This window comes from Pipistrellus hanaki (genome assembly GCF_964339955.1).
Source record: "Pipistrellus hanaki genome assembly, chromosome: 10".
Lineage (NCBI taxonomy): Eukaryota > Metazoa > Chordata > Mammalia > Chiroptera > Vespertilionidae > Pipistrellus > Pipistrellus hanaki.
The window spans coordinates 18,178,222-18,196,533 of NC_140512.1; the positions used below are offsets into that span (position 1 = coordinate 18,178,222).

At 42.0% G+C, this 18,312-nt stretch overlaps 1 protein-coding gene across 1 annotated transcript; it reads right to left on the reverse strand.

Annotated features, from left to right (window-relative positions):
- Positions 1-190: 190 nt before the first annotated feature.
- ARMC10 (armadillo repeat containing 10) lies at positions 191-18,170 on the reverse strand. Its single transcript, XM_084897861.1, has 6 exons — positions 17,764-18,170; positions 14,643-14,791; positions 11,314-11,448; positions 6,001-6,177; positions 2,216-2,287; positions 191-1,315 (listed from the first exon to the last, which is right to left on the reverse strand). The coding sequence occupies exons 1-6, from the start codon at positions 17,900-17,902 to the stop codon at positions 1,064-1,066; spliced, it is 924 nt and encodes a 307-aa protein (XP_084753987.1). The 5' UTR covers positions 17,903-18,170; the 3' UTR covers positions 191-1,063.
- Between the last annotated feature and the right edge of the window lie 142 nt (positions 18,171-18,312).

Genomic DNA, 18,312 nt, shown 5'->3' on the forward strand with positions numbered 1-18,312 from the left:
AACTTGAATATTATAAAACCTGGCTGAATTTCAATATATCAATGAATTGTTTCAGTAGCTTATGGAGCAAAAATATTATTAAAGATAATAGCTGAGAAATTTTCATATATTGTATGTAATTTTAGTCAAGTAAAATATGGATGAAAATTAATGAATAAAGTACTATCAATTAATAGGAGAAAACATAACCTTGTGAATTACTTTTCCTTTTTATTTAAAAAATTATGATAAAATTAATGCCATAGTAAAAATTTCAAACAGTAGGATGTGAACATAGAAAAGTCATTTCCTCACTCCACAGTCCCATGCCCAGGAGTCTGAGTATCATTCTAGAAGTGGCTATCCATATATGAGCCTAAATATCGTTCATTTAAAAACATTCATATTTCATGGGTGTCTTTCCACATTAGCACATTCAGACCTACTTAGCTCTTTAAGACTAGATGATGGACTTAACCAATTGCCTATAGGTGGGCACTTAGATGGATCCCAGTATTTTATAACAGCATCTTTACATGCTGGCACACTGAATGGGAGTGAGTGAGCAGGAGGAAACATTTTTCCAAAAAGTTTACCATTTTCATTGACTGGAATAGATTTTAATAACTAGAATAGACTTTTGAAAGCAGTATGGCTAGGCTGGCAGGTGGACTCAAGAGCATAGGATCTCACTGCTACTAAAAGAAGGTCATTCCTACGGCAGTTCTAAACATAGAAAAGTCAATCACATACTAATGCTCTCTCAGGTGAGTAACTACTAATCACAGCAAACAGCAGAAGAGGAGCTTACATATAAAAAGGTCACTGTCACTTCAAGTAGAAGAAATAATTAAAGTAGCTCAGCAAAGAGCAAAATAAAAGGAAACGTTTCAGAACAAGCTGTTATATTTGTTTGGTATAAATAAAATGGTCCAAAATACATCAGAAGACCATGGCAAGTTCTAGCTGTGGAAATGATGAAATCTGATATTTACTGTTTAAATTCAGCAGCTGGAAGAACCCCTTTGTAAAGAAGATGTTCACTTCCAGACTGCATTACTCTTTGGAAAGCATGACCTACCAGTTAGAATTTGGGTATTATTGTTACCTTTTCCTTCACGTCCGCATCAGGATGATTAACTAATGCTCTCATTTTCTGGGCACATTCTTCTCCATATAACAGGAAAAACAATGAACCTTGAGTGAAAGTAGGCTGAATGGTTAAGTGGCCTTCCTTTTTGAGGCAGTTATTTATATTCTGAAATAGCGTAAGAGCTCGAAGAAGAATCTCCTTTGCCACGTGGCCATCATAAAGGGAAAGGAATGATGAATCCACCTGAAAAAGGAAACAAGAATTATTTTAACATATGAAAACATTTTTCATGTGTATTTTCACATTTTAAAACTGTTGAATACATTTTAAAAACCTTACCATTGAACATTATCCCTAAGATTGTATAACATAAATTTAAAATCTTATGTACCCCCCCAGTGTATACTAATGGAAAAAAGAGGTTTCATATTTTAGCTGAAAAATAGGATTTCCTTGGAATCCTAGAATATAATCATTTGGGAAAACTCCCACTTCCTGATCCATCATACAGTCTTCATGGGACCTTACCAATTCACCCGTCAAACATTTACTGCACACATGCCTGCGGGGCACAGATGAGCAGGTGAACAGAGCAGGGTCTCTCCACAGGAGCTGAGGTGGTTCTAACTGCACCACCTTGTTTCCTTCAGAATACTTAGCTTTTGTCTTGTTTTCCTGTTACTTATTTTTGTCTCCTCCCTACACTGTAAGCTCCATGAGGACAGCGCCATGTCACCCTATACTCACTTGGAATATCAGGACTCGGCCCAGCAAGGGGTGCATACTGGGAACTCCTTTCATTCCAGTGTTTCAGTGGGTAAGAGCTACATGTGAGCACAACCAAGTCAAGTGTAAAAGATGTGACGATATAAGTAGCTCCCGAATTGGGTGGAGACAGAAAAATTACTCTTTATTTTTACTAGGGAGACCTTTTGAAAAACAAATTTTAAAAGTAAAATATGCTCCTTACAAAAATTTTGAAAAGTTCATATAGGCAAAAAAGAATCAAAGAAAAAACATAACACAATATTGCTCCTCGGAGATGATCCCTGTTAGCATTATAAAAGGGATAAATCCACCCAGGTCCATCTGTCCACATCTACACATTTGCATGTTTACAAAACAAACATGTAAGCTATTTACTTGGGCACCAAGTAGTCCTTCCGTCATGGCTGGATTTTCAGACAAATTCAATAGCAGCTTTAAAACCTGAACCTGAAATAAGAACAATATTGGTTTATTTGAGACTCCGTTGGCATGAATTGTAAGTATCAGCATTCCTATCACTTATAACTGACAACTTAGCAATAAAAAAATTAAAATAGAATTCCAACTTTAAAAACAAAGGTCAAGTAACTGTACTTTCTATAAGATACTTGAAATGACAGAGTGAGAGCAGGGAGGGGGTTCTGAAGTCAGGAAATGGTGACAAATGTGCTCTCCACTAGACCCGAAAGGAACCGGATGTGTATTTTATAAAACTTGCTTTGATTACAAAGGCATTATGTGTTTACTAGAGAATATTAGCAAAGAAGACAGAAAAGCACAAAAAGGAAATTCACCCATATTTCCATGACCAGAAATGATCACTATTAAGTTTTGGTATTTTCTCCTTGGTCTTTATGTACCTGCTAGAGGCCTGGTTCCTCGGCCTGGCCTGTGCCCTCTCACAATCCAGGACCCCTCAGAGGCTGTCGGACTGCAGGTTTCGGTCAGATCCCCACAGGCCAGACCAAGGGATCCCCACTGGTGCACAAATCCATGCACCAGGCCTCTAGTACCCTGTTTCTCCGAAAATAAGACAGTGTCTTATATTAATTTTTTCTCCCAAAGTTGCGCTAGGTCTTATTTTCAGGGGATGTCTTATCTTTCCATGCGTTAGATCTTATTTTCGGAGGATGTCTTATTTTCGGGGAAACATGGTATGCATATAAGATCTTTGGTTAATCTCTTCCCACCCTTCCACCCCCCTCCCTTCCCTCTGAGATTCATCAGTCTGTTCCATGTTTCATGCCTGTGCATTGAGCGCCTGCCCCTGATAGTCAGTGCGTGTCATAGCTACCACCTGAACGGTCAAATGGTTGCTTAGGCTTTATATATATATATATATATATAGATCCTACATATTCATATATTCCTTTGAATATGTTGAACATACTAATTTGTTAATTGAGAATATATGGCTTTGCTTAATTTTATTTTTTTAATCAACTATTAAAAATTATGCAGTGGAAAACTGTATGAAATATTGATATTAATCTTTATTTTCCTTTTAATTTTTAAAAATAAAATTAATAAATGATCATGATAAATTTCAAACAGTGCAGAAGAGAACAAGGTAAAAACAAAAGCCACCATCCTATCTGCCTACTGCACTTGCACTGGAAACCATGGGTAAAAATTTTTTGTATATGTGGAGATCACGTTTTCCAAACAGACATCCTTTGTAAAATTACAGCCTCTTAAAGTGAAAGAGCAAAGACGACTTTCGACCTTTTTCTTTTGTGCACTTCCTGGAGTCACTGTCAGGTCTGGGGGGCCCACCTGGCTGCCAACGACACCTATAGAGAGTGTTGGGAATAAACACTAGTCTCCAACTTCACTGAAGTTTTGATTAAGAAAACTGGGACAAGAGTTCTGAAATAGGGTAGTCCCAAAACTATGAAATAAGCCTGGATGAAGTCAACAGAATCTAAAAGGCCCTCTAGTTGTCAATGAGGGCAGATTTACAACCAGGAGTAACAACTGCAGCAGCACCCAGTATCCTGAACTAAAATTCCATGTTGCTTTGTTCTGTAGAAGACAGATGACATGGAAAACAAAAACAAACCACACCAAAAAACATGTAGAGCATGTATTTCAGTTTGAAACCACACTGTCTCGGTCTCTTATCACATGTGCCATCTTGTAGGGGGCTCTGTGTCATTTCTTTTAAACCATTAAGTTTTCTTTGCTCTCACTGACAATGGAGCAGTTTATGTACATTAATCTTCCACTATTTGTATTTAGTTATGAATCAGTGTTATAGCCAAAAGGTTATTATTTTTAATAAGTGACCTCACTAGTACAGTGAGGTCACTTATTAAAAATAAGATATAAAAAAAAGTCATTTTGGTGGTTACTAAGAAAATATCTAAAATGAATACAATTTCCCACTTAAAAATGGATTACTATCCAAAAGTTACTTTGCAAGTTGAAACTTTTTTTTAAGGAGAAAAACAATGTTATAATTGGTGGTTAGATTCCCAGACAGACCAAAAAAGCCAATTTTCTATTCCAGAAATATTGTACTAGGCAGAGTAATGGAAAAATAGAAATAGAACATACTATTGTGGTGTGTGTTACCTCTTTTTTTAAAAAAATAATCCTTACACAAAGACATGTTTTTTTGATTATTTAGAGAGAAACATGGATCAGTCGGTTCCCTCACAGATGCGCTCTGACCAGGGATTGAATCCGCAACCTAGGTATGTGCCCTGACCAGGAATCAGATCCACAGTCTGGTGTATGGGACAATGTTCCAACCAAGTGAGCCACAGCACCCAGGGCGTGAGTCACCTCTTAAAAAGTCATAAAAATATATTAAAACACAGACCAAGTCTGAGACAGATTTTATAGCCTCAAGGTCAGACTCGCCTGACTCTGAACTTAAGTGCTCCCCTGGGGTTTTGGGTAAGGCAGCTGCACAGAGAGGCGGAGGGGGGTTTCCTACAGCTGCCAGACCCCGGGGCCAGGGAAGGGAGTCCCTACAGGGCCCCAGGGGCTGGAGTCACCTGGGTCTCCTGGAGGGGAGACATGGTGATGGATGCATTTTGGAAATTGTGACTGGATGGAGCAATATTGTTAAGATATTACTAATATGATTATTACATTTAATTTTGAATGCCTTTAAAAGAATTATAATGAGGCTCTACTGTGATCTAATTTGATAACCTCAGAAATAACTTCAGTGACGAGTATTTGGAGTCTGGCTTCATATCCAGTTCTTCTAAGATGCTTGTGCATTTTGCCCAGCCGGTGTGGCTCAGTTGGTTGACCAATATCCGGTGCACCAAGACGGTTTCAGGCTTGATTCCTGGTCAGAGCACATACCTAGGCTTGATCCCCAGTAGGGGTAAGTAGGGAGGCAACCAATCAAAGTTTCTCTCGCACATCTATGTTTCTCTCTCTCTTCCTTCCTTTTTCTATAAAGTCAATGGAAATATCCTCCAGTGACAATTTAAAAACAAACAATCAAACAAATACTAAAATGCTTGTGCGTTTTTATATCAACTGTGCCAGAGAACAGAGACTAATTGAGTAAAACACTGATGGATCAACCCAACAAATCAGAAACTCTGATTTATCTGCCTCCTGTTTTTATGCTATTTCTTGAAAATGGCACTTGATAAGAATACTCACTAGTGTGATGGGTTATTCAAGTAACTTTCATAGGGTGTCTCTTGAGATTCTACTGAATTCAGCTCAACCTACTGCCTCCTATGTCTACGTAACAGGTCAAAGTGAAGCACTGAAACACCCATTACTAAAACTTAAAAGTAGTATCACAAAGACTTTTCAGCCAACAATGGCTGAATCAATAATATGTTTTGTTAACCCTAAGGTAAGCAAAAATTCAATTAACCAGCACTATACCTCAAAGACGCCATTGGGGTGGGGGCGGGGAGAAGCTAGCTACCTTCAGTAGAAGATAAACTGATGTGTAGAAAACCAAATAAATACCAATCTACTGATGAAGCAAAATATATTATTTTCACAATTTTAAAATTCAATATTACGGAATAAAAATAATTCACTTTCTTGGACCCATGTAAGGGTTTTTAATAAACTTTAACTTTCTCTTTTGAGGGACTTGAAAATTCAACTCCAATCTTATAACCTTGATGTGAAAGCTCTTTGTACTTTAAGTAATCACTGTTCCTTCATACCTTGGTGGTTCCATTTCCTGAAAGCAACACTTGGAACAGGTCTGTGATGTGACTGGTAAACATATGCTGATGGTCATTGGTGACTGTCATGTTTGTTAGCAACCTCAGTCCCGCCAACTGCACAGGGGAGTTCAAGGGGCCGGAGAAGACATCCTCACAGACTTGATTGACGTATACCTGAAGGAGGGGGGAAAAGCGAGCATCTGAGAATCTCCAAAGTTTTCCTATTGAACAGTAGCTTTCTGCACAGTGAGTCAACTGTTCTGAGCACAACAGAATTAAGAAGGAACATGTGTGAAGTCTCTTTGTACCATGGTTAAGCACCTTCGCAGTAGGGTCTAGGTAGGAGGTACATTAAGAAATAAAAAAGTAAAGAAGGTGGGGGAGAGTAAAATAGAATTCTGCTTTATAGTTAGTCCTATCAAAAATAAGCAAAACTGATTGGAGAATCCAAAATGACTGCACAGGTAAACACCTAGCCACAGCTGCACACAACAATTTCAATAAAATACAACTAAAATATAAAATGGACATTACCCAGAACTACAGAAAAGTCAAATGACTGGAAATTCTACAACGAGAAGCAAGGAGAAAACGAGAAGAGCGGAGGAGCTGTAAAAGCCTAAGGTACGAAGACACGCGGTGCGCGGAGAGGACGGAGCCGGAGAGGAAGGGCAGGGCGGCTGAGTGCCTGGCTGGCGTTCCCTAGGGGGAAGGAGATAAAAGCTCTGACTGTGCTGGGCCCCAGTTCCGACTGCTCTGAACCCCAGTTCTAGGCCAGACCCCAGGGACCCAGGCTCATTCATAGGGAGCTGGGCTGTAAGGCGGAACCCCGGGGGAGCGGTGAAAGGAGGTCCCAGAGGCACGCACATTGTGCACAGAGAAGGGACGGTTGGCCGTGCCGCGGGATTGCCCTGGTGGGAAGGAGACAAAAGCTCCGGACTGCTCTGAATGCCACCTCCAACTCCACTTCCAACTGAACTGAACTCCAGTTCCGGGCTCATTGGGGGAGAGCCAAGACTGTTTGGTAGCAGGCGAAAATCGAGGGCACCTTTCTCTCAGAGGTGCTTGCAACAAGTACTGAAGGACCCTGGGGCCACATAGGGCGGGGCTGACGGAAGCCAAGGCTGCAGGCTCCACCCTGAAACCCCGCTGTGAAAATGCGGAGACATAGAAATAGATCACAAACGAAAGAAATGGAGGACAAAAGCGACTGGATATAGAGTTCAAATCTAAGCTTATAAGGTTTTTCAAGAATTTCCTAGAAAAGGTCGATAAGACCTATGAGGATATGAAAAGGGATCAACTAGAATGAGTAAGGAAGCAACAAGAAATGATAAGGGATCAACAAGAAATAAAGAATACATTGTCTGAAATAAAAAATATTATACAAAGTCCTAAAAACAGAATGGAAGATTACAAGAATCAAGCCAAAGATTTGGAACATAAAGAGCCAGAAGACACTCCTCCGCAGAAGCAAGAAGGCAAGAGAATCCAGAAAATTGAAGATAATGTAAGAAACCTCTGGGACAACTTCAAGAGAACCAACATCAGAATTATGGGGGTCCCAGCAGATGAGAGAGAGCAAGATATCGAAAACATACTGAAAGAAATAGTGACAGAAAACTTCCCCCACCTGGTGAAAGAATTAGACTTACAAGTCCAGGAAGTGCACAGAACTCCAAACAAAAGGAACCCAAAGAGGACCACACCAAGACAAATCATATTAAAATTCCAAGAGCAAAAGACAAAGAGAGAATATTAAAAGCAGCAAGAGCAAAGCAGGTAGTTACCTATAAAGGAGCACCTATACGATTGTCAGCTGGTTTCTCAAAAGAAACCATGCAGGCCAGACGGGAATGGCAAGAAATATTCAAGGTGATGAATAGTAAGAACCTACAGCCGAAGATAATCTACCCAGCAAAGCTATCACTCAGAATCGAAGGCCAGATAAAGAGCTTCACTAATAAAAAAGCTAAAGGAGTTCATCACCACAAACCAGAATTATATGAATTGCTGAAGAGGGTTCTTTCGGAAGAGAAGTAAATAAAGATAAAAATTATGAACAACTGCCGAGACCGGTTTGGCTCAATGGATAGAGCATCGGCTTGGGGACTGAAGGGTCCCGGGTTCGATTCCAGTCAGGGGCATGTACCTTGATTGCGGGCATATCCCCAGTGGGGGGTGTGCAAGAGGCAGCTGATCAATGACTCTCTCTCATCGATGTTTCTAACTTTCTATCTCTCTCCCTTCCTCTCTGTACAAAATCAATAAAATATATTTTTTTAAAAAATTATGAACAACAAATACGTAACTATTAACAAGTGAATCTAAAAACCAAGGAAATTAAAAAAAATCTGATGAACAATATTAACTGTTGAATATAATAGAATCAGAGGTATGGAAGGGGAGTGAACTGACAATTCTTGGGGAAAAGGGGAGAGGGGGTTGTGGGAAGAGACTGAACATAAACTGTGCACCTATGGATGAGGACAATGGGGGGTGGGGAAAGGGCAGAGGGTGGGGTGGGAACCTGGTGGAGGGGAGCAATGGGGGAGGGGGGGAGGAAGGAACATTTGTAATAATATGAACAATAAAATTTTATTTTAAAAAAATAAGCAAAACTATACATGGCCCAAGGTTCATATATGCCTAGGGGAACGTACATGAGCTATACCTTCATAATATTGTTAACCACCGCTGGCAAAAAAATAACATAATGCCAGCAGAACTCAAGTTTCACACATAATAATAGAACTAAACCCAGTATGATGGAAAGTGTTTTGAACTCTATTTTCTATGTCTGGCCATGGTCTTTCCATCTTGGAAAAATTATCTCTCTCAGATAATTGGTGTTCACCCAACTAAATCTGAACTCCACCAAACACTCTAACTGGTAGCAAAAATTCCTAATATAAATGCTAAGATAGTTAACATTTAAATAATACCCAGGTAGTATCCATGTTACCACAGAAACTAAAGCAATGGCAATAAAGCAAAGAGAGATTAAATTTTTAATCTGGTTTCAAGATCTAAATGATGTTTATAAGTCAACTGACTCTTAGGTCACAATTTCATCACACATCATTCCTTTGAAAAAAAAACACCGCATTTCCTTAGCTCTTATAAATCCTATTTATGTAAGATAGTGATGTCTCTCAAAGCATTTCCTAAAATGTGTTGGGCATTTACATCCCTATGATCTCTGAACCTTTTGCCATTTCAGTTCAGTAGTTGCAGCTCAGTTATTCCTGGACCTGTGCCCACCTTACCTCGTTCCTTTCTCCTGGAATTCCCTCCTCCCCAACTCTACTTGTAGAAAACTTAGACTTTAAGAGCCAGGTTGTAATCTACCTTTTACAGAAACTTTGATGAGATCTCCCCTTTCTATGTACTCAACGATGTTTTTAGTTACATTTTCTCTTAAAGTACCTCATCATGTTCTGCCTTGATTACTTACCTTATCTTTCCATCTAGCTCTATGAAGCTACCCTACCTTTCCTTCTAGCTTTCTTTCTTTCTTTCTTTTTTTTTTTAAAATATATTTTATTGACTTTTTTACAGAGAGGAAGGGAGAGAGAGAATCAGAAACATCAATGAGAGAGAATCATCGATCAGCTGCCTCTTGCACAGCCCCCACTGGGGATGTGCCCGCAACCAGGGCACATGCCCTTGACCGGTACCAAACCCAGGACTTTTCAGTTCGCAGGCCGATGCTCTATCCACTGAGCCAAACCGGTTTTGGCCCTTCTAGCTTTCTTAAAAAAGATGTGAATCATGTTCATTTCTTAGCTCTGTACTACAGATCAGGAACTCAATAAATGCTGAATTAACATAATTTCCTAATTTGTTGTATCTATCTTTTGATGTTATTTGACTCTGGCCTGGTTCCTTTACTATTTGGATTAAACTGAATCCCTAAATTCAAAAATTCATTGCATCTCTTACTGGCTGGTTTAGATCCCTCCTCTGCCTTATTCTACACATTAAAAAGTAGGCAGACATTATTCCAAAGGAGAGATACACATGGTCAATAGTTCACGAAAAGATGCTCAACATCACTAATCATAAGGGAAATGCAAATCAAAACCACAACGAGATGTCACCTCACACTTGTCAGAATGGCTATCATTAATAAATCAATAGCCCTGGCCAGTGGTTCCAAGGATAGAGCACTGTCTGTGCACAGAAGGGTCTCTGGTTTGATCCACAGTTGGGTCATATGTGTGAGGCAACCAATCGACATTTCTCTCTGTTTCCCTTTCTCTTCCTCTCTCTTTAGATTTGATGAAAAGGCATATTCTCAGGTCAGGATTAAAAATTTTTTTTCCCTTTAAATCAATCAATCAATCAATCAACAAAAAAGTGGCAATAATGGAGAGAAAAATCATCCCTGTGCACTGCTGGTGGGAATGTAAAGTGGTGCAGCCAGTACAGAAACAGTATGGAGGTTCCTTAAAAACTTAAAAACTAGAAAAAAACAATTAAAACTAGAACTACCATATAATCCAGCAGTTCCACTTCTGAATGCTTATCTGAAGGAAACGAAATCAATATTGCGAAGAGAAAGCTATACCCCCATGTACACTGAAGTATTATTCACAATAACCAGGAATAGAAACAACCGAAGTGTCTCTTGGCAAATGGATAAAGAAGATGTGATATACACAAATGGAATATTATTCAGCCATTAAAGAAGGGGAAATACTGCCATTTGCCACATGGATGGAACCTGGGGACATTATATAAAGTAAAATAAGTCACACAGAGAAAGACAAATACTGAATATATATACTTATATACAGAATCTAAAGAAGCCTAACTCATAGAAACAGAGTAGCAGGTGGTTGCCAGGGGCTGTGGGTGGGAGAAATGGGAAGATGTTGGTCAAAGGGTACAAACAGCTAGTTATAAGATGAATGAATTCTGGCGATCTAAGTACAGCAGGGTGGCTATAGTTAGTAACACTGTAGTGCAAGCAGTAGCCCGTGTATACCTAACGTTGCTAAAAGAAGAGATTCTAGACTTCTTACCGCAGGAAAAAGAAGGTAACTATGTGAGATGATGGAGGTATTAGCTAACACTATGGTGGTCATCATTCTGCAATGTACACATGTATCCAATCATCATTCTCTACACCTTCAACTCGCACAATGTTACATGGCAATTACAGCTCAATAAAGCTGGGGAAAGGGTAATTCTTGGCCATAACATTATAAAGGATAGTCTACTAAAATTTTATTACTGACCTTTTTATTATTTTTGCTTTTATTTATCGATGACCTTACACATTTGTGATTTTAGATAGCTTACCTTTATCTTGATTTGGTTTTCAACATTCACACTCAGGTTACTTAGTGCATTTAAAGCCTTCTCTTTAATACTGAGGTTGGGATCCTTGATTTTGCTTCCAACAATTGGAATACCACCCAATTCACGAATAATAACCTTAGAGGGGGAAAAACAGCACCGTAAATTCAATATGTAGTCCCCTACATTGACTTCTTTGCATCCACAAACACAAATAAAAAATTAATGACTTTTTGGAAATATCTTTCCTATATATAACCCATAATTCCTATTTAAAAAAATTTACCATCCACAATATAATAGGTAAAGAAAATCAATTGAAAATAAAATTAAGATGTAATTATTTAAACTATTGCATGGTGATATATAAAGATTTGCACAGTTACTATAATGATCTCAAAGCAATTTACAAACAAAATTATTTCAGTTTGAAATTAGTTATATCATTTCTCTATATAGGCAAATTTATAAAAATATGATTTTATAAAAATATAAAACACTAAAGCAGTGTTTTGTTAAAATATGTTCTTTGGAATACCAATACCTCGAGATGTTAATGGATGTTCCATTTTAAGAAGGGGAGGTGTTGTGGCTAAGCAAGTGTGAAACTCTGGGTGTGATCAGAGTCACCATATTTCTTTGTTGTGATGTATTAATGTTCATATGCATTGGGAGGCTCCAAGAGGGGAGTACTGGATATAGTACAGCTGAATTCTGAACAACACGGGTTTGAAATGCATAAGTCCACTTATACATGGAATTTTTTCAGCAAATTCTATAACTGTATTTTCTCTTCCTTTTATTAATGTATATATAGGGCACAATGTCACAGGAAGGACATGGTGTCCTGCCACCCGTGAGGAGTAAGCCCAAGTTGCTGTTGGATGTGTTATACACAGAGGAGCCATTCTTCAGGCACTCTGCTCTCTCCACATCCAATCTTCCTTGTTATTTTTTTAAAAAGATATATTTTATTGATTTTTTACAGAGAGGAAGAGAGAGAGATAGTTAGAAACATCGATGAGAGAGACATCGATCAGCTGCCTCTTGCACACCCCCTACTGGGGATGTGCCCGAAACCAAGGTACATGCCCTTGAACGGAATCGAATTTGGGACCTTTCAGTCTGCAGGCCAACACTCTATCCACTGAGCCAAACAGGTCTCGGCAATCTTCCTTATTATTTTAATGACATTTTATTTTCTCTATATTGCCTTATTCTCAGAATATAGTATATAATACATATAACAAAATATGTGTTAATCGACTGTTTATGTTATCAGTAAGGCTCTGGGCCAACAGTAGGATATTAGAAGTTAAGTCCTGGGAGTATCAAAAGTTATTTGCACATTTTGAACTGTACGGAGGTTGGTGCTCCTAACCCTCTTATTGTTTAAGAGTTGACTGTACTGGTATTTCTATGAACTGTGCACAAAGAGGGTCATTTCCCAGAGTGGTGGTGATGGGAGGGACATCTATTAACATCTTGCAGAACTGGAGCTCCACAGTTTGAAAAATGGTTCCCAAATTTTCAGAGGAAAATTAACTCTGGAATTTCTCACAAGCAATTGCAGCACTATGATACTATGTGCCTTTGGCCCTGACACTGAACTGTACAACAGCTCCAACTGTTACAAGAAGCACAGACTGAAAATGATTACTGGCTGTTTACCAGCAGCCCAAGACCCTTATCCTGTTGTTACGGGGGGCATAGCATGGAGAGGAAACAAGCCTTCCCTCTGCAGTTCCAGGTTCTTCCCAAACACTTGTATAATATTGTAGTTACCGTTACTAGAAAACAGCACCTCCCCCCCACCCACCCTCACTGCTAAAGCAGATCAAGTCACTATAATTAACAATGAGGGGCACTAACTCTCATTACCCAAGAAAGTACTGATTGCCAGTGGCCACTGACACACTGGCGTACAGTTTATTTCAGAGAGATATAAAACTACTAGTAGCCCTGCGCACGAATCCATGCTCGAGTAGCTCACTGCCACTTGCCGCAGCCGGTCGCCATGCCCACTGCTGCTCGTAGCTCTCCGCTGCACAGAGCTAGCCGCCCGCCCTCCTGTAGCTCTCTGCTGCTTGTAGCTCACTGCCCCGCCTTCCTGCTGTATGAAGTCCCAGACCAATTTGCATATTACCCTATTATAAGTATAGATGGCATCAGAAATACCCCAATACAGGCATGCCACTAAATTATTCTCTGTTGTTTCTGATTGCCTGGCACTCCTTTGCCTGGGGGCAGACATGACACCTCCTCTGTCCCATATAGTCCCTGGTGGGACTGCTGGTCAGCTGTGTTCATACCCATCCCTGCAGTATGGCTGCAGGATGCTCCTATGAGCCAGGCCTCACTCATCATGGTTCACGGTGCCCTGACCCAGCGACCTGACCCTAGCGCAGCACTCCACCTTCCAGACTATGAGCTATAGGGATGAAGGCTTCCGAGGCCGGTGGCTTTGTTTCCATCCCTGAGAAGGAAACCTCTTTGTAGCCGGAGACACAGAGACCAACACACAAAAGCAGCAGCAGGCGTAAGCAAAGACAGAAGATAGAGAGAGCGAGCTCCGGTAACACTTTCCATAGCCTCGAACTGTGTGCACTGGTGCCTGAAACCAGTGCTATTCTTGGATGTCCAAGTTAACTGAGCTCAATATTTTCCCTTTCTGGTTAAAATAATTTAAGCTGGGCTCTGTCGCTTGCAACTGAAAGAATGTGAGCAATACACAAATATTCTTTCTATTTATTATAAATCTCTAGAGCTTTACAGTAAATCTTGCTGTACTGGAGAAAACTGGATTGAAATAAAGCATAAAATTCAAATTAATTTTGCATTCATCACGTTAACAAAGGGGTACTAGCTGAAAATAATAACAGAAAATGTTTCTCCTCTTTCTTCATGGGGTCAGAGATGAAAGCATTCAGATTAAGCTCTTTAGTCTTATAAGCTGTTTACATTGCTTAGTGGTTGTTGGGAGCGATCCAGGGACAACCGGTACCAAAACCATCCTCATAAGAGTTATTACAGTGAAAAGCATGTACTTAAGTGTTAGATGCTTTCATTGTTCTGCTGCTGGATTTTAAATAATTTAAAAGGCCATGCAATGCTAACGTTAGATGCACTTATTACAAATGTGATACCTGTGACCAACTCCATAGGGTTCTAGAAACATATTAACAATCGCCTCTCTTTAAGCTGTGCTTTTCAGAAGAGGTGTAAGAGGTCACATTGTACAGGTGAGGAAACTGAGGCTGACTCCCCAGGGTCACCATTACTACTGGTGTGTGGGAATGGGAGGAGCCTGTGGGCTGAGACAGGGTACTTACCTGGTTAGTTGAAAAGGCTGCATTGTTGCCCAGAGTGACCAAAGCTCTTTCAATGATTGAAGTGTCCTCAGTTAACTCAAGCAGATAAAGGAGTTTCTGAAGTTGTTCAGCATTTAGGACATCATCATAGGAACCATTGGTTAAGTCTTCTGCATAAAAAGAAAATGATATAAAGTTCACCTAAAATCAGTATGACATTAAACTGATTTTTTTTTTTTTTTGCAACATTAAACTTTTTTTTAAAAAAAACAGTAGTGAATGCTCTGATGCCAGGCATGGAGTTAAGCACTTTATGCGTTTTGTCTGATATAATCCTCAAGTAATCCTGGGAAGATGCTATTTTAATCTACAGATGGTATTTCTTTTTTAGTAAGACACTGCATGCAAATAAGATATAACCCTAGTGCCAATTGCATTTTCTGTTTCTTAAAAAAAAATCAGGTACATCCATCCAATGAAGCATTTGCCTATAGGAATGAGATTTGCATTAAGCAGACCTTTTCTGAACACAATTTTAAGAGCAACTCTGGCAGGAGAAAGTCATGGGAGGAACCCAATCGTGTTTTTTGTGTGGCTTTAAAAAATATATTTTATTGCTTTTTTTTACAGAGAGGATGGGAGAGGGATAGAGAGTTAGAAACATGATGAGAGAGAAACATCGATCAGCTGCCTCCTGCACACCTCCTACTGGGGATGTGCCCGCAACCAATGTACATGCCCTTGACCGGAATTGAACCAGGGACCTTTCAGCCCGCAGACCGACGCTCTACCACTGAGCCAAACCGGTTTCGGCTATTTTCTGATTTTTAAAAAAAACAAACATGTGTTACTGCTGTAATTAAAATAATTAAGTAGCCCTGGCTGGGTAGCCCAGTTTGTTGGAGCGTCGACTTGTACACCAAAAGGCTGCAGATTCGGTTCCGTCAGGGCACACATCTAATTAACAATACTCTACTATACACTTAAAATTGCTGAGAGTGAGTCTTAAAAGTTCTCACCCCAAGGAAAAAAAAACAAAAAACTGTAACTGTGTGCTGATGGGTGTAAATAAACTTATTGTGGTGATCATTTTGCAATATATGGATATATATATCAAATTACTTTAATTTGATATATATGTATATATTGATTTGATAAATACAATAAAGAATGTTATATGCTAAATGTACCTCAATTAAAAAAATATCACCTTCTGAAAATTTAAGAATGATGCTGACAAGAAGGGTATTTCTCAATGTGATTCAAAGACAAAGGTGTAGCTTCAGGAAGACACTGTGAGCAAGTTACTTTGTAAGCTTCCTTAGGTAATGGTGACTTTGGGAAACGATAAAATTAAGTTTAAAAAGTAAGACTTTGCTAGTAGCCAGTCTGGCTCAGTGGTCAGAGTGACCACCCACAGACTGCAGAATCGTAGGTTTGATTCTGGTCAAGGGTTCGATTCTGGGGGCATGTACCTTGGTTGCAGACTCGATCCCTGCCACGTCTGGGCACGTTGGGGAGGCAACCAATCTATGTTTCTCTCTCCCCCTCCCTTCCACTTTCTCTAAAAATCAATGGAAAAGATATCCTCATATGAGGATTAACAAAATAAAACAACAGAAAAATAAGACTGTCAGTCTTCATCAGGGTAAGTGAGAAGTACGAGTCCAGGCCACTAGATCGATTACTTACTAGTATACAGAAACATCTCTGACACAAAGACAACATATTAGGCTTTGTACATGAGTATACTAGTAAATGCAAATCTTTAAAAAGATTTGTTTCACCCAAAGAACTTGTGCACATATATGCATAACCCATGGACACAGTCAATAGGTGGGTGAAGGTCTGGGATGGGGGTGGGGTGGGCTAGAAGGGGTCAATGGGGGGGAAGGGGGACATATGTAATACTTTCAACAATAAAATTTTTGAAAAGAAAGAAAATGTAAGCATCAAGGAACACCAGGTGGAGCTGATCTTGTCTGAGTTCAGGCTTGGCACCTGGCTCCATATTGCAACCACCTGCTTATCAAAAAGATACTGAGAAGTCTTATTTTCCCCCAGGAGAGAGGCGAACACAAATAGCCACCCCAACTGCCAGTGCACTACGGACCAACCATACATAGCGGGGTGGGCTTCCCTGGGCAAATGCTGCGGCCGCGTCCTCCTAAGGACAAGCTGTTTATCTTGAGGACATACACGTCACAGGAAAGAGGTTACACCTGGGTCTACTAAGAGGCGAGAACTCTTTGTCTCTGCAATCCTACCCTGTTTCCCCGAAAATAAGACAGTGTCTTTTAATTTTTTTTTCTCCCAAAGTTGCGCTAGGTCTTATTTTCAGGGGATGTCTTATCTTTCCATGCTCTAGGTCTTATTTTCGGGGAAACACGGTAGTAGCAAGCAGATTGCCTGTGATAGGGGTAGCAGCCATCTAGGGGAGTGCATCTTCTATAATGAAGCTATTTTAGTCCTTCATTTGTAGAGGAGTTTCTTGGTTGGCAGGCGATTTTAATGATTCCCCCTAACAGCGTCCATGATCTGAAACGTCCGGCAAATGGTTAGAATCCTGAACGCAGCCATCCGCTCCTGCACAGACACCTAACCCTGGGCCGGCCCGCCAGCAGGCAACGGTTCCATTTTGCAGCAGCAGCTGCGTCCACACCCGCCTCCAGCATCCCCGGCTGCACACAGATGTCCACGGAGACCAAGGCACCTGCCCGCTCGGAGGCTGGGCCGTGTCCGGGCACCACTGCCCCTCGGACGTCCTCCCGTCCTCCCAGGGTATCTGCCCCAGAGCGGCATCTGCTGCCCCGGCCGCCGCCCGGGGGACCCCTCCGGTAACACAAAGGCCGGAAGCGGCTGGAACGTGAGAAGCCACCACGGCGTGTGGGAAACCGGATCCGCAGCGGCGGGCCCGGCCATGTTCCACCCCGGGATTTCGAACAAAGAAGCGGAGGCGGGGAAGGGGCGGCCCCCCTCTGCACCTGGGCCTCCCTGCCTCCCTGCCTCCTCGGCTGCTGCAGTCCCCGCGAGCACGCGGCAGCCAGGGGCGCCTGCGGCATCCTCTTCAGCATCTGCCCCCGGGATCGCCCCGGCCCCCTCCCCACCTCCCCCGCACCTGCCCGGGCCCCCGAGGCCTCACCTGCGGACCGCGAGGGGCGCAGCCGGAGCCCCGGGCCGCCCCGCCGCTGCGCCCGCGTCAGCCGGTAGAGGCAGTAGCAGGCGCCGGCCCCGAGCAGCAGGCCGGCCGCCACCCAGCCCGCGTCCCGGGCGCCGCCCATGCCGCCCGCGGGGTCCGGCGCCGCGCGGGGCCTGGCGCGGGGCTCGGGGGCGCTGGAGCCTGCGGAGCGAGCGGGCCGCCGGCCGCGGAGCTGCAGCGGCGCCGCGGGAGGAGAGGGGAAATGGGAGCCGGAGCCCCGCCTCTCGGAAACGGAGAGAGTCAAACCGCCCCCTCCGGCCACGACACATCCCGGCGGCTCCCCGAAGGCGGGGCGAGGGGCGGGGTGCGGAGGGCCGGTCTCCGAGGAGGACGGCCACACGGTGTGACCCGAGAGGGACCCGGGGGACTGCCGCTGCCCGGGATGGGCTTCCTGGGGCTTCCTCCCAGGCCCGGCCGCCCCGCCCGGAGCCCGCGCCCCTCCCGGCTGCCCCCCGGGTGGGGCGGCTTTGATGCGCCCCGCCCACTCCACCT